The sequence below is a fragment of the Pempheris klunzingeri genome, chromosome 6, assembly GCF_042242105.1.
Source record: "Pempheris klunzingeri isolate RE-2024b chromosome 6, fPemKlu1.hap1, whole genome shotgun sequence".
Classification (NCBI taxonomy): domain Eukaryota; kingdom Metazoa; phylum Chordata; class Actinopteri; order Acropomatiformes; family Pempheridae; genus Pempheris; species Pempheris klunzingeri.
This window is the reverse complement of record NC_092017.1, coordinates 12,026,771-12,043,771: the sequence shown is the minus strand read 5'-3', so window position 1 is coordinate 12,043,771 and position 17,001 is coordinate 12,026,771. Positions and strand designations below refer to the sequence as shown.

At 41.5% G+C, this 17,001-nt stretch overlaps 1 protein-coding gene across 1 annotated transcript in view; it reads left to right on the top strand.

The window, feature by feature from the left end:
- Positions 1-17,001, top strand: part of LOC139202636 (zinc finger protein GLIS1) — a 66,852-nt gene that overhangs the window by 9,474 nt on the left and 40,377 nt on the right. The window contains exon 2 of the mRNA XM_070832177.1: positions 16,791-16,983. Within this exon, the coding sequence (XP_070688278.1) occupies positions 16,791-16,983 (193 nt within the window). The remainder of the gene's footprint in view (positions 1-16,790; positions 16,984-17,001) is intronic.

Here is a 17,001-nt window from a genome sequence, read left to right as displayed (position 1 = left end):
AGCAAGATATCTCAATACTTGGCAAAGTAAATGCTGAGTCAGTGATATTTTTCAACAATGGAATCAACCACCAAAGAGATATCATGGTCATTTAATGCTTTGGGACAGTTGAAGACATAATTAAGATCAGTGCGTGTTTGTGCATCAATGCATTTGCACACACAGCGTGGGATTAGGTATTCGTACGTTTGAGGGTGTGTATGTATAGTTGTCTCTTTTGATCAATCTATGAAATGTTTGCTTTGGATCACCACCTGTTGGACCTTCCAATCCTTGATTTCTTTCATTTTTAATAAAGATGGTCGTGGGCAGATTAAGTTAAAAATGGAAGTTAGAAGATTTGAGCCTAATGGGAACCAGCACATAGCCTTCCTAGCTGGCTTGACATTTACAGCCGTTTTCCCCACAGCCTCGCGTTCAGCCTTTTACGACGGAGCCAAAACCCATCAAGAGGAGATTCACTCACCTTAAAACTGATACGAAAAGATTCTTGGATCCTCACAGACAAGACACGTGGGTTCACACGGCTTCAGTAACCAATAAACCTTCCCGTAGCAGGAAATGTCTCTTATATATCACCAGGAGTTTTTGACAAGAAAATGTAGGACGAGTACCTGGTTTTCTCCCCAGTGTGTCCTCACCGAAGCTGAGTCACAGATTCAGTTGATGAATAGAGGGAGTGAACAAAGCAAGAGCAAGATTACTCTCTTCTCTCCTCTCTGTTTATCTAACTTTTGCTCTTAAAAAGTCAGCTCACAGCACATGTTGACTAATACCGATAAAAAGTCTAATCAGGCACTTTTAGCTCGTATCGACAGTGATCTAATAGGCATGTGTTTGAAAGTTGAAATGAATTAGGCAGCGTCGGAGCCATGACAGCCAGGTGCTGAGCACTTGGCTCAGCGTACTGTAGCCTCAGCCAATTGGAAAATGCTTTGCAGAATTTATCTGCACCCTTCTCCCTTGACAAATTATTTTATTGTTCCCACACAGTTGGTTTTCATTTAGTCTTTTGGCTAATGACAGGCTGAGAGCATGTGGGCTTTTGTTATTCCTTTATTCGGCATAGATGCTCTGACTGGAAGTGTTCACATCTGATAGTATACTCCCATGCAACAGAAACCAACCAAAACATGATACATGGAAGGTATACAAATGTACCCTGATGGGACGCAGAGACGGAAACTTAAGCATTTAGCTTAAGAAGGACAATCTTGATATGCTTATTGCTTTATATGTGCTTTAAGTGCCTCTGTGGTATGACCTTAGTGGCTGTCAAACTGGGTAATGATGCTTCCTGACAGGACAACATCTGTACAATCTCCCCTTAGCGAACTCCGAACCCCCTGCTCCAAAACCTTTAATCACATTATTGAGTGTGTCTCATGTACCCGGACTAGTAGAGATTCTGTGTGAGAGCTGCAGATGGGAGAGATAGGGTGAAACTCGCGTCCGAGCCCTGCACTCTGCCTGACCTGAGCTCAGTACAGCAGGACTAGGCCGCTAATCTTTAACAAATGCTGGGAGTCTCCATGACCAGGCCCTCGCTGAGATGGCTTAGTCAAAACAGCCCTGCTGCTCCTGAACACAACCTCAGCCTCCAGCTTAATTCAAACGCTGATTAACTAACAAATACCTGCTGCTTGTTCCTCAGCATTACACAGCCCGGTACGTTCTGCGGTGCTCCATGGAGTTTGACAGGGCGTTTGCTGTCCTGCAGAGGCACACACAGGCCTACTGTGTTACAGGCTCCTCGGGATTTGTTTGTACAATGATACAGGACATGTTAAGTGAAGGAAATTATAGAAATACTGAAGATTAAGAGAGTTTTATTGTCCGTTATATTTTTCAAGGATCACAGGAAAATGACTATATAAAGGGCTAGCATTGTTACTGCGCTGCGTTGTGAAAACCTGTGGAATTTCCATAATAGGATGCAAACGACACAAAAAAAAATATTGTACAACAAATTGACATGTTTTCTTTTTTCCTTATAAGCATTTGTTACACTAAAAGTGTGATTTGAATTTATTGTGAAAATAAATCACCAAACTCAGCAAGCACCAATTTGCACTGACAACCATAAACAAAACAGCCAAGATTTTGACTGAATTGAATGATTTTGTGATTAAGATGAAAGCCAGGTTGGTAAAAAAGTTGCCAACCCTGACGACTAAAAGCCAAACCAATATTTTTAGCAGATGACACTGGTGGACGTGATGAAAGAGGGCCTTATTGTCGAGTTTCAGAATTTCATCAGGGCCCTGTTTTTAATCATCCCTCTCACTTCCCATGTTTCCAAGAAAAGCCTTTGTTTTAACTGGTAAGCACATTTCCCATTCCACCTGATCACAACAGCACCACCAACACCTATCGGACACGACTCTGCCTTGTCTCCTCATACAGTGTTACTGTTAATGTGGGCCTTGCCAAGTTGGACTTCAAATAAATAATATCATGCAGTTCAGGGCTCTTGCCAGGCTCGGGCAGGCTTAATACATGTAGCAGTTGGTATGCCTGCCTGACATGTTGAATTACCACATCAGCTGTAACTTGTGTTTGAGAAATATCTGTATTTGCAAGTAGCAAGTATTTAAAATGATGCAGTATATATTGTGCAATTCTGAAAAGTGTGTTTTCTTGGACAGTTACTCTAAGTTATAAATAACTCAAGTTTATTTTAGAGTCATTTTTATGCATCTGTGGTGCTTTGATTGTCTTGGTACTCACATTTGATTCGACATAAATGGCAGTGAAGTACTGGCATCCAGAATAAACTTCCAGTACGTGTTTTTTTTTACATTTTTTTTATTTGCAACTTTTTGAGAATGATTTGATACACTGGGAACAATAAATCTTCAACAATTTTTGCAAAAACACAGTGATTATTGTTCTAAAGAATGCTGCTTTTTATTCCAACGAGGAAAAAAAAAATGTTGGAAGGTCAACAGTGACTATAAACTGAATAGAATTAACTAAAAAAATAAAAAAAAAGCTTAGCAAAGATGTACTTTCACTTGAGGGCTAAAAAATGCTGCAGTTAAAGACGTATTTAATGTATGGCCCCTAAAACCGCAATTCAACAAAAGTCAACAGGACTTGTTAGCCATGTCCTTGATAGCTTTAGCTGTAAATGTAAATGCACAGTTTACCACAGCACCCACTTTTACGGGGCCAAGACCTGTCATTTGACACGAAAATATGGCCAATCGAGGCCACTGTAAAGATGCCAGTCTTCTACAAGCCTCAAGAGCTGTGAGCCATGAAGGAGTCCAGCGAGAGAGGCAAAGCATCAGTATATGTACACTGCAGCCTGCCAAAGTACACTCATTTAACAGCACAAAAAGACTTGCACTGAGAACCCGCATGTTTATGTTAGGGATGATGTAAAATGGCCAGAATTCATATTTCACATCAAATTTCTCTTTTAAGATGGCTTCTCTCAATTTTTACGTGCAAGGAAACAAACATTTGCATTTCAAAGTTCTTCAAATAAAAATAAATGAAAAGCAAACCCTTTTATGGGTTTGGAGACTATATTGGAAAACAGGTCAGGGGCGAAATGAATATTTTTTATGGTTCGTAAAAGAGCTTCACAATGAATGCCAGGTTATGTGAAAGGCTTGACACATGGTACAGGCCAGAGCCCTTCGAGGTTCCCTCTTTATTCAGACTTTACACTCTCGGGCCAAGAGCAGCCAAACAACACACATGGCAGAGGCCAGGATGATGATGAAGAATGATTTCTTTATTTGCGCTTGTTATCCTCTGATTGGGCTCCTTTGCACCAAAGACCAATCCAAAAATCTATCAGCTTGCAACCTTCACTTTTCCTATTGAGCTTATCACACTCTGGTTGATGTATTATCAACTCAGTACTTTGCCTGGTTTTACTGTTTCTTTATTTTTAACCTTATTTAAAGGTGGATACTATGCAACTATGGTCCCTTTTGTATTTTGCTTTTGTGTATCCCTGTCCCACATGCATCAGGATCAGGATCTGTCAAACCAGTTCTTGTTAAAGCACCAAATTTAATCATATTAATCTGTTTTCATGAGCTGTTCTTAGTTATTATGATGGTACAGAAGGTGCTGGGGTTGACCTCCGGTCAAACCGTGACAGGTCCCGTCTCTGAAATCGTTTTGCCGCTGAGACAAAACTCGTGTCCCACTTTGGTCGTAACCATCGGCTGACTCACGTGGTGAAGGGACGCTGCGCGAGCAGAAATCATAATAAAAGGAATCTTATTACAGCCATTAAACAAGAGAAGCGAAAACACAGGAGGGCTTTAATGCCTGGACATCTAAAATGCTTACGCAGTGAGAATATATTTGCTCATAAAGCTCTTTGATGGTGGCCCTGTCCGTTCCAACACACAGCGCTGCTGTCTGTGTAAATAGTTGTGTATTGACCTCCCACCACACAAGATTGAATGTGTTTCCATAGGTGTCATTTGGTACCATTTTGGGTTTTTATAGGCCCCACTGTGCCTTAGTCCCTGTAACCACAGGGGCGTAGGAGTCATGCCATCACTGCTCAAGCAGTGGGCTCTTCCTGAGCTTGTAGAGAGATGAGAGGTTGACTATGAACTGCAGCCCCCTCCTCCTCATCCTCCTCACAGCAGCATTGTGGAGCTCTGTTTGATGTGGAGTGATATATAATGTCTGGTGGACTGTCCATCTCAGGTTACCCAGAGTGCATGTTCCTTTCTCTATGTGTGATCTGTGTTTGTGAGTGTGTGTGTGTGTGTGTGTGTGGTTGTGAGGGGGGTGGTCCTCTGTGCCAAAGCCTTTGGTGAATGAGGACTCCCCACACAATAAAAGAATGGTATTGCTGACTTCCTTAGGCATGTGTGGTTTGAAACTCAACACAGGTTTGCTCAGTGGAAAACCTGGGGCCCACTCTTATTTATTCTATATATTTATGAAAACCCCAATACTGTGGTGCCCTCTGAGTCAAGGAGGTCCCTCACCAACCCTGGTTAAAGTTATTTTTTAGCCAAGTTAATGCCCTTTGGTGGCAGATGTTGGCTGCTGTGCAATAGCACAGTTCCTCAGTGTTGGTTTGAATCATTTACAGAATATTAACCACTTTGCTGTATGTATCAGCAACGGCAACATGGACATTTTAACAATAATATAATTAATGGTTTCATTATTCTTAAATAAGTACTTGCTTCATGGCCAAACTGCAGTGCATCATTAGGTAATGATTGTAACACAGCTGAATTCTCTCATATAGCCGGTCATTGCTACAGTGTACTTTCTCTTGTGTGGTGTGTCCTGTGTGTAAGATAACATTTGCTTTTAGGACATGCTGAAGGATTTAGTCCCTTAATGTCTGAGCAGATCACCTTACTTTGTGCGCCGAAATGTAAGGATTTAGAAACCAGTGACATGAAACACCAATAATCAAATCAAAATAAAAGCTTCCCCTCTGTGCCTCCACTGTCAAAGCAAATTGTGGGCTTTTGAAAAACTCATTTTCCTCAAAGAGCTCCATTTTGGGGGTGAGTTAACCCCTAATCAGCCTGACTAGCTAATATTCATTGTGGACAGTGTGGAGAAGCACTGGCCTCAACTTAACCGGAAACTTCAAAAGCCAAAGCAATTACTATGCATGCTTTGAACATATCCTTTTCACAGAGTAACATTCCATTATTCATCCTGCGCTAAAACAACAAAAAGTAACAAAGAAGTAGGAAGTGAAATTGGATTCCTCCTCTTGGTTCCCAAAACATCTGGTTTGGCCCTTGTTTTAAACAACTAGCATCCCCTCTGAGAATAACAGAAGGTTATGTGCACTGTGTGTAGGTAACAAAATAATCATTTTCAAATGTGGCTCCATTCAAATCTGATCTAATTACCAACACTTAAATTCAGCCTCTCAGATGGACCACCGACCATCAAGGGAATTTTCCTCCAGACGTTTTCCTAACTATTCATTTATTTCTCTCCCACTGCTGTCCCTAAACCATTAAAAATATACAGTAATTGCTGCAAATTGATCACTTGTTTTACAGAAGTCGTATAAATCTCCTCTTTTGTCAAACTGTAATCGATGGCAGGAAGTGGTGCTGGGCGAGAAGAAGAGAGAGTATTTGTCAGATGGGCCTTGATGCATCTGCTTCATGTAGATACTCTCATGTTGTGTGGTTGAGTTTGGCCACTGTCATTTCCGAGGAATTTCCTGCCATCTGTATTCAATCGAATTCTCTCACAGATTTGGGATTGCTTGTAAATATTGGGTGCTGGCTGAAGAAGACTGGAGGAGTACTGTGAGTTTTGTACCAACAGCCTCTTAGACCAGAATGAACAGGCCACTCATCTGGCTGCTCTGCATTGAGATGTTTTTACATGCGAGATTACTTATGAAGAAATTAAGTGAATCTTTCGCACATCTTTTGACTTTGTTGCTCAATACATTTTGTCCTGCCTACTTTTAATCATGCTAATGGGATGGATTTAAGGATGGCAATAAGGCTTTTTTAAGGATGGCAATAATTATCAGTGGTCCATTCAGCACTTTGGTCCTTTCTGGTCCATTACAGTATCTCGACCACTATTGGAGGGATTGCTATGAAATTTAGAGATTGACTTGCTTGTCCAATGAAATATTTCATCAAAGATCATATCAACATCTACTGGATGAGTTGGCACAAATTTCTTTTACAGACATTCATGGTTCCCAGATGATGTATCCTAGTGACTTGTGACCTAGTGATGCCCTGACTTTTCCTCCAGCACCACCATGACATTCACGCGTGTAGTTTTCAGTGAAATGTCTCTAACAAGGGGATGGATTGCAGAGAAATTTGGTACGCATGTTCATGTTCCCCTCAAGATGAGTTGTGATCATTTCGGTTATCTGATAACTTTTTTTTCTAGTGCCACCATCAGGCCAGAATTTAAATTTGTCCAATGCATTGGCTTATGACCAAATACCTGCAAAACTAACGGCAGTCCCGTTAGCCTCAGCTGTACTTTATGTTTAGTGCCAATAAGCAAATGTCAGCATGTTGGCATGCTAATAAGCTAAACCTACATGGCAAACACAGTAAACATTGTACCTGCATCAGACAAACGTCAGCATTGCTATTGTAAGCATGTTGCTGTGCTAGCATTAGCTTTTGGCACTAAGCTGAAATCATTTTGAGCTTCTCAAAAAAGGATGTTTGGAAATATCCAACTTGTCTTTTTTTTTTTTTTGGTTCTTAAACAAAATGTTCTGCATCACATCATACCATAATAGACCTCTTTTTATATATTTTTTTAACAAGCTGGCCACCTTCTTTACTACTTGATAAAGTTTTTCTGCTCCTCTAGATACTTGAGTAATGTAACCAGCTGGACATGCTTAGTAACTCACCCCAAACTAATCAAACAAAATAAGGTAAATAAGGTGCACAGGTTTGGAGTGTGACGTAATATCCAAACATCCAAATATGGAATTCTTGGTAATAATATATATAAATAATCAACATAATAATCCAAATATCCAACTTGTGCAAAACTTTGCAGATAATCAAAAGCTTAACTCAATTATTTATAGTCAATTTTGGCTTTTACAATTTTGCTATATTTTTTCACCCTCCATTAAACTATGAAACCGATAAAAATTGTGCTGTCACAAGCCTCTCTTTTGTTTCTATGTCGCGTAGGATAGAATTCAACATGAGGATAAAGTCCTCATCACAAATTACCTAATGACAAAAGTTATTTTCCTAACCCAGCTGTTCTCAACAGTCCAGATTTATTGTGCAATTATAGTAATTTTGACAAATAGAGGGCCTGGCTGATGTTTGACAAATGGATCTGATTTCACTACAGTTTCAGAGGGACGTCTGCTGTGTTTTGATATGATTTTAGTGGGCACATGGACAAACTGAGGCCCATTGTTCAGAGGGAGAAAATGCAGCTTCTGCACTAAATCGCCATGTTTATTTTGTACAGCAGATTTATATACACTGGTTATTCTCATGAGTGAACACACACACACACACACACCCAAAGTACACAAAGACAAAAAACACAGGCCCAGTAACATTAACTCACAGATTCAGGATCTTAACCCACAAATAAACACTGATTGAAAATGTTTTAAAGTCCGTTGTAACAGTATTTATGTTGAGTTGTTGCAGGAAATAACTTGATTCTGTTAAGAACTGTCTCACCCTCAACACTTTCCCCGAGGGTGTGGTGCCCCGAGTGCTCGTCAGTCCTCTGGCCCAGCTACATCACTCTGCCAGTATTTACTGCTGCCTTTCTAAACAGAGCAGCCACTTGTCTGGCTTTGAAGCACCTCCTGATCCCATGCCGAGGTTTCAGCTCTGTTGGCTTGGCTCCGGAGCCGTGTTGTTCACCAGCCCTATAAAGGTGTCTGTCACTGAGCCAGATGTCCGTGTCACGTCTGCCAGCCAAGTGCATCACGTCTTGTCAGTCTGCCGGTCTATCGAGTCAGTTCATGGGCCTGAGTGATGCTTTGTGCACTGTTTGGCCTTCACAATTATGTGCCTTTAAATTATAGGATGTGGTTTGGCTGAGTCCTCCTTGTTAAATTTTGTGATTGTCTGTGATTAATCCTGGCAGTGTACAGATTTGTGGGTAAAATCTTGTTATGATAGTGATTGTCAGGATAGAGTCGTGGCCACTAGTGACTCTAAAGTGGTTTGTTGACTATGCACATTTTTGTTAGATTAATAAATGTTCTAAAAGACTTTGACTTGAAGATAGAAGATATGCTTATTTTTGTGATAATCAATCATTGCTGTGGTGTTTTTATTTTTTTTTACTGCCCTTCCTAGAGGTCAGTGTGGGCAAACTGTGTCTTGGAGTATTATGAGGCCTTTTCCTTGGATTTCCTGGTGTTTAATGTGGGTTTTTGTATGCTGAGATCTGTTCTTTTTCTGTTCACATATCATCATGTGGTTGTCGTTGCTTATGCTACTTAGTCCGTTCTGTTGAGTCCAATCATCTCGCTGCTACAGTGTTGGAAATGTAAATGCATCACTTCCTGTGCATCAGGTAAATACTACACAGACAGTTTAGAATAGCAAATGCAAAAGAACTGGGACTCAATCTTTATACTAGTTTTGAAGAGACAGGAGAAAATTGGACACTTATTTATATGAAGATGTAAATTACATATACATACATCAGACCCTCAGAATATACACTCAGTGGCCAGTTAATTAGGTTCCCCTCGCTAAAACAAGTGATCCAAGAGGGTAGACTTAATATCTGGGAGATCTCTCTGTATGATTTAATACAATTCAACAATATCACAAATTACAGCCAGTTGACAGTGTCAACAATAACATAAATAAAATTATAACCTTCATAAAGTTGGGAGAATGTCTGTTTCAGGCGTGACTTTTATATTTTGTAATTTCATTAAAAATGTAGGTCTGTTATTTTCTCCAGTGCTTGCAACTTTTGCACATTTGCAAGATGTTCTGTCAGAACATGTTATCAGCTGTTGCATCTGTCACTGAATTTGAGTGAAATAATGTTTGCAGTCCAAGGAATCACACAGGCACAACGCTGATAATGAGCTGCATTGGAGACCAGTCTGAAAATATGTCCTGTGCTTTAAAATTCAAGCAGAATATGATTTAACTTCTGACTGACCTGAGCTGAAACCTACATTATCTGATGTGATGTGGAGGACCGGTTGATTGATGATTGCTCTCTTAAGGGATGGTCTGGAGGGCACAGCCAGTGACAAGGTGCTACCACCAGGTGGTGACATGCACAAGTGTAAAGTTTTAATTATGTTAATCAGGGAGGACAGCAAAGAAAATGATTGGCTGTGACAGCTGGTAGGAGACAATGGGAAGTGATAAGGGATGACCACAGTCAGTCAGTGCATCTCCCCCTGTAAGAGTTCAGTGTGAGTGTGGACCTTTTAGGGTGAGTGTGTGTGTGTGTGTGTGTGTGTGTGTGTGTGTGTGTGTGTGAGAGAGAAAAAGAGACTGAGAGGTGTGTGTGGAGTCAGTTTATCCCACAACATTTTCTCATGTGTTTGGGTTTTGACTCACAGCACCCTCTCTTTAAGCCATGTGGTAAAGTGGTTGGTCTTTGGGACTCGGCGGGCACCGAGCCTGGCACTGGGATGGGATGGGATGGGGTGGGTGGGGTAGGCTGGTAGGGCCGAGGATGGGAGGGTTGTTGGCTGCCAACTATTTGTTTGTGTTCATGACTGTGGTTAGCGCTGCTCCATTTGAAGAGCCTGGTATTATATGAGGACGCCTGCTTCCCACAACGTGTGCCCTCTTCTCTAAAAGGCAGGAGAGCTAATCGTTTACCGACCGCTGAACTCATCAGTATGACTTAAAACTTTGTACCCACTTAGTTTGAACAACCAGACGTATCCACAAAGAGGTCTGCTTGGACGACTGGGCACATGGCTGTTTCTCAGTTGTTTTGAACACATGTGATTTCTTTCATGTTATTCCTCTTGTGTAGCTGAAGTAAGACATTTTTGTGCTCTGCTCAGAAAAGAGTCGAGGCTTGCTGTTGGAGCCAGATGAGTCCCTCCTCTTCACTTTTGAATTCGCCTCTCTAGCAGCTAATCTGCAGTTGTTGTGTGACCAAGCTGACCATGAGAAAACAGGGAGGAACAAAGGTACCTGGTTGAGAGCAGCTACAATCAGCCAGAACAAATTGATTTTATCCTCATGAAAGTTCTCATGTCTGCTGGTACTGGTAATCCTGCCAACAGTAATTTAATAGCGTTTTTCTTCTTCCCTTGCTCCGCACCTGCTGTAAGAGCTGCTTTCTCCATAGACATTGTTATTTTTCATTTACTTATGCCCCCAGGTTTTTCAATCATACATCCATTACTAAGCAAACAAATAAGTTCCGGGCCTATGCTGCAGACACAAATATAGACATGAGTTATGAGATTCAGAGAAGCCGGGAAAAGCTTTGGACCCTAATACACAACATCTGCTCCAGACAAGACGCACAACCAGAGCATCCCTCTACAAAGTCCCGCTGCCTGCTGTCGCACACTTGTATTTGTTGACCTGTCTCATGTTGAAAGAGAGGAAGGAGAGGGGGAGAGCAATGGCAGGTGGGGTCGTCGGGGCAGACAGGAATAAAATGATCATTATTAACTGTTTAAGTGCTGAATGTTATGATTTATGGAGCCAAAGTGGGGCCAGTTGAGGTGTCACATCAGATTTCCAGAGGCATCTGTCTTGCGGTTTTGGCAGCTTGTTGTACCTTGGGTTCAGATGTTTGCATCACACTCCTGACATCCTGTCCCCATTCCCCCCCCCCCCTCCCCCCCAACAGCCTCCTCCTGCTTTAAGTACAGTACACCTCTGATCGCTCCCCTTTCCTCTCCTTAAACCATCTATCCATCTGCACATCTGCTTTTCATTGAGGCCTGCATGTCTCCGAAGACTTGAACGCATTAAATGCTGGCACAAGCACAGTCTCACTCTGGCACTTAACACAACGCTTAGGTGACTTAAAAGGGAGAGGCGAGAATTATAGAAAATGAAGTGTCACCAAAATAAAAAATCGCCCCAGATTACCACCAATTACAGTTAATAATGCTGTCCAGGCCATCTGCTGATCAGATGGGGGACTGGTATTGTCTGTGGAGAAATAATGATACCGGAGAGTACAAGAAGGAGAGCGATTCATTGAGGAAGACAGCGACATAGACTTTTAACCATGTGAGGATGTGGTTTGATCTTTTCAATACTGTACGGACAGGAATGCTTTGTATGGTAATGCAGTCATAACTGCTTTTCTTGGGATAATAAGCATGTTGTTTCAGAGGGGTTAAGTTCTGCTAGATTGGAGACATGTGTCTGCTCTGCTTTATTAGTCATATATTAATCACTGAGGTCAGGGGAGAATTTTTAGCCAAGGCACAACACTGCTGAACTTGAACATGACTCTGATCATCAGCCCCTGAGGCAGCCTGAATAGGTGTACAATTACCGCGCACCCTAACTGGCCACGATCCCCAATGTGAAATTCATCCAGTATGTGAATTGTGTTCAACAATCAATGTAATCACCGTCACAGTGACCGCAACCCTCCACTAAAGAGTGAGTCCTGCCCTAATTATGAGAATTATCACGTCTGCATTCATTCATTGTTCCTGTCTATTGTCTTATTTTTCAGCCTTCATGATCACAGCGGCCACATTAATCAGCAGGAGTAGGATTAGAAAGCGCTTTCCACTCACGATCATGATGCATCTGAGTTTTACGGCTTTGTGCGCCGTGTTCCCAAAGGACTTTGACAAGAAGGAAGCATGACAAATGTATGACATCAGAGCAGGCGTATTGCAGGGTGATTGGAACCTTGTTTCTCTCCACGACCTCAGCCAAAAAAATAATCATACATGTCCCAAAACAAGTTCTCAAGTAACCATGTTTATCCCTTTATAATTACACTCTTGTAGTAAGCATTAATTTTTGTATTCACGCGCAATGGAGCATGCAAACTGGCACACTGCTCCTTTCATTTGACTTCTCCTCTCATACATCTCAATGAGCGCCTCAGTTTACCGTCATCCCACAGTGATGCTTACTGAAAGGAAGGTGCTACTTTAATTATACAGGAGAGGAGAGGAGGCAGAGGGAGTGAATAGATGCCATATGATGACATTTATGGAACGGAAGATACCACTTTAGATGTAAGGAGTATTATTAGACACCATGTTATCAACAGGAATTGTTTCTTGCCCACAGCCCTTGTTCCAAAAAGTGATTTTTTTTTTTTTTTTCCTTTAGGGTGGTGTTTTAAGAGGTGGATAACAATAGAGTCCTTATTTGTGCCTACGTCTATACTTGGCAATGCTGACATCAGTGGCTCTTTGTGAGGATGAGCCAGCACATCTGTACATGGTCTCTGTACACAACACAACATCTGCCCCTGGTGCTTCTGGCACTGTCCCACCTCTTTCTTTCTCTGTCTTTCTTTCTGCCCCTCCGTCCCTGATCTCACGCCTTTACAGCGTCACTCCTAATTGGGCCTGAATGCTTGCAACTGTGAATATCAGAGCAGCATCCCACCCTGCTTGTTCTAAAGTGCTCATTAGAATTGGACACAACACTGAACTCCCATTTCCATAGATAATCTGCAGGGATTCACTGTGAATGCGAAGACATTTTTTAGATTAGTGCCCTGTTTAGTTCTCGTGTGAACAAACAAACGTTATATTTACGTTCATTGTTAGATCTCAGGGATACATTGGTAAGAAACAAACATGGCAAGTGCTTTTGCTTCCCCCATAAAACATTTGCAGGGATCACTTTTTGGAATGTTTTTGCATGACGCGATAGCAGTCTTCTTCCTTCCTGCCTTTGCAGGTGCATTGCTTTGCTTCTGTGCGCATTACTGCCACCAACTGTTGATCAGTGGAAGAGCATGAAACCAGCGGTAGGAATGCGTATCGCATCGCCCGAGAGCTTGAGCTTTGTTTCTTAATTTGTTCTGTGGATTACACAGAGAGATGTTTTTTAACAATTCAAGTTTTCCCCAGAACATAACATGGAAAAAATTCAAATACAGAGCCAAAGGAATGTGAAGTATGATGAACAAACAGCTGCCTTGCTCAGCAGACCACCCATTAACTCTGCACATTTAAAAGAGGAATTATCACTCTTTCTCTCTCCGTCTCTCTCTCTCTCTCTTTCTGTCACTGCCGCAGCATGTCTTACACTTCACCTCGGTCCCCGATGTTCTCTCTGGCTTCCACGTCATGATCAAACTAGGCTTTAACACACAATGAAATGTTCACCCTTGAAGTACCATGGCACATTCAATATAAACTGAATTTACAGTTGGGTCCCATCCAAGCCACCATATGTTGAGGAGCCTGCTTCCCCAACCAGAGCATGACTGATTCTGTTAATGTAGCAAAGCTCTAAATCACCGGAGCGCTAACTTTCTGCAGCAGGGGGATCAGAACCTTTAACACTCATTTAACACTCTGACTTAAATGTCCTGGAGACTCTCAGAAGGTGTCTCTAGCGTGGACACACTTTAGTCCACTTGAGCTTTCACAACACGACGCAACACTCATCACGAGTGCTGGACTTTTTTTTTTAAGCCCTTTTTGGAAATACTACTACCTAAACCCGAATAAGAATGGCTTCAGTGAAACTCGCTTATTGTCTCTCTCCAGATCAGTTGATGATTCTGGCACAAATTGTCATGCAAACTAGATGGAATTAAAACACATGTGAAAGTCAGATGCTCGTAGGAGGTAAACACAAGAAGAAAACCATCTTACAAACAAATGGGGCTTAAAAGCTGCTGTACGTTGTTTCGCATGGTGGCCAAAAGCTATTTTAAAAATCCAGAATATAATAGCCAGCCCTAATACCGAATGTAGTGTTTTGCAAAAGACGCGCACAACCAAGCTCAGTGCAACCTCTGTTCAACGATTTCTGGCAGTAAAGACTCTTTCAAGTACTATTCTCCAAAAAACATCATGCTAGAAAACAATGGTTGTATTATCAGTCTGTTTTAGTAAAATCATTTGCAAACAGGTAATTGGTGTTCTGGGATCATCTCTCTGGGTCTTCTCTCTGCGTCTGACTCACTTATATTTTGGACTTTTCCTGGCAAACATCCATCCTCTGTATTGTGGAACAGAGCAGTAAGCTTTAAAGCAGCATTGTCTCATAATTCGGGTTACATTTACCGGGCTGACTGGTGTGGGTTTGTGTTTTATACCGTGTCGACCACAATATGTGTGTGTGTGAGAGGCAGTATGTGCACTCAGTCACGGCCTCATTGACCGCCTGCCAGTCCATCCAGTGCTTTGTGATGACATTGTTTTATTTGGTTGTTTGTGTTTTTGTGTGCATGCATACGGACAGTCAAGGCTTAATTAAGAGATCTCTGGTGATGTTAGTCATCTTCATCCTGACTCATGCCACTTCTGACCATCCTGACTGAATTACTCCTGACTTGAGGCAGGGAAACACTTGGCCCTTGTCAGCGGGCGTCGAAACTTTCATACTGAAGCAGAGTTGTATACCCTCAGCCAACATGCAGTGAAAAAAAGTAAAACAAAAAAGACAGAACAGGCCAGAATTTGGAAAACATAACGATTGTGTTGCTTGAAAACAGACCAGAGCTGGAAGACATCTTGCCTTCTGTTAACGGCTTTGAGTGAAACCAGCGTTGTTCCTACGGTCCCCTGGCGATACTGGACTGTTTGCGTTGCTCGCTTAGCCTTTTCTCCACTTCTTTGTATTACTGATGTGACCCGTGACAAGACAAATGCAGAGAAGACTAATGATACTGTTGGAGGGATATGTGAAAAGATGTTCTTTAAACCACGGATAAAATGGCTCACAAACTTCCCTTGTTTTCTCTTTCTCTTTTGTTCGTCCTTGTAACCTTGTTCCTCCCTTTCTGTCCTCTACTGTTTACTCTCCCTCTCCATCTGTTACTCGTGTTGTAATATCTTTCTCCTTTGTTGGTCTTTTTTCCTTTTTCATCTCTGGCCCAAATCCTTGAATTGAATATTTCTCTCACTGTTTTCACATTTAGTTTATTTTTGCCCCTATATCCCGCTCATTCGTTGCAGTACCTTTTTATGTTTTCTCTCGCATACAGGCTGTTTGGGTGACTTTATTAATAATAGCTCATGGTGTGTGATAACATTGTCAATAACATCATTAGGAGAAAATTGAATTTGAGAAATTGAGTTAGGAAAGTTGGAACAGGGGACGCGTGGCCGCCTACAAATGAGTGTGTGGGGATATCGGCTTACCCTCCACAAATATTTCCTCATACACCGAGGCCCTCCCTTCCTTCACTTTCATCTCTCTCTTTCCTATTTTTATTATGGTTTTGGTCACATTCATAAAGCCTTTATTTCTTATCAAATATTCAGGTTGGAAGGATGATAGAAATCAAAAACTTAGAGATAATATGCAATAATGTACATAAAAGCCTCTATAAAGATAACTACATGTAAGTACTGGTAAAAAGAATAATTTTATTTTAGTTGCAAATTTATTTTCTTTTGTATTCAGACATGAAGCTTATTTTGTTTTAAATTACTCCTCCACTGCACTTACTGCTGTTGCGGTTTTTTACACTTGACTTCATGGATGGACATAAAACCTTAAATCACTCAAGAGGTCTTTTGACTAAGAGGTGAAATCTACAGCAAGCCCTGCTGCCACTTGATTTAGCTCCTCTAGATTAGATCACTAAGTACTTAAAATACACTTTAATTGCAATGTTTTTTTCCATAAATGAATAATTGACCAATTGAATAAATAAAAATAATAAATGAAAAAATAAATCAGTTATTGAGGTCACCATTTTCACCAAAGGATTGCATAATATTTACTGGCTGGCTCTTCCGGACACATTAATTTGAATTAGTTTATTTTTCCAAAATGGACGCATGCATTGCCATTTGGAACACAATTCCTCAGTTACTCCAGCAATAATATTTGGCAATAAATCTCACCAGCGTTATTCTTACTGTCATCAGTTTGACTTCGCCAAAGAGCTCTCAATATATCACTAGATGCTACAGTTGTGGCAGCCAACAATTATTGCCCAAGAGAATATTCATAATCTAATAGGATTTCAACATGTCGCTGATGGCATGGATCCCACTGTAAACTGATGATTCGTCAAGGGTAGTCACTACAGTAGACCACTTGGTCCACGCTCCAATCAGCAAGTTTTTAATTTGAGAGTGACAGTGGGCCACAGCTCCGCTGGCTAAAACTACAATTTTATATCTTAAATTATCAAGAATATTTCTCTTGCTCCTCTTTCAGTGAATGGTGCCTACTGCTCAGAGAAGGATGTAGAGGCTGAGCTGGATGATGCAGACGGCGCCCTGATGCGATGTGGGCAGAGCTTGCCACTGTTGGTGGGGGGCCATTTAGGGGGGCTTTATACCCAGAGCCTCCACTGCGACAGACCTACCCCTGACCTCCTTCTGCAGGACGGCCCTCACCAAGACGTCAGGTAAACTGTCACTATCAC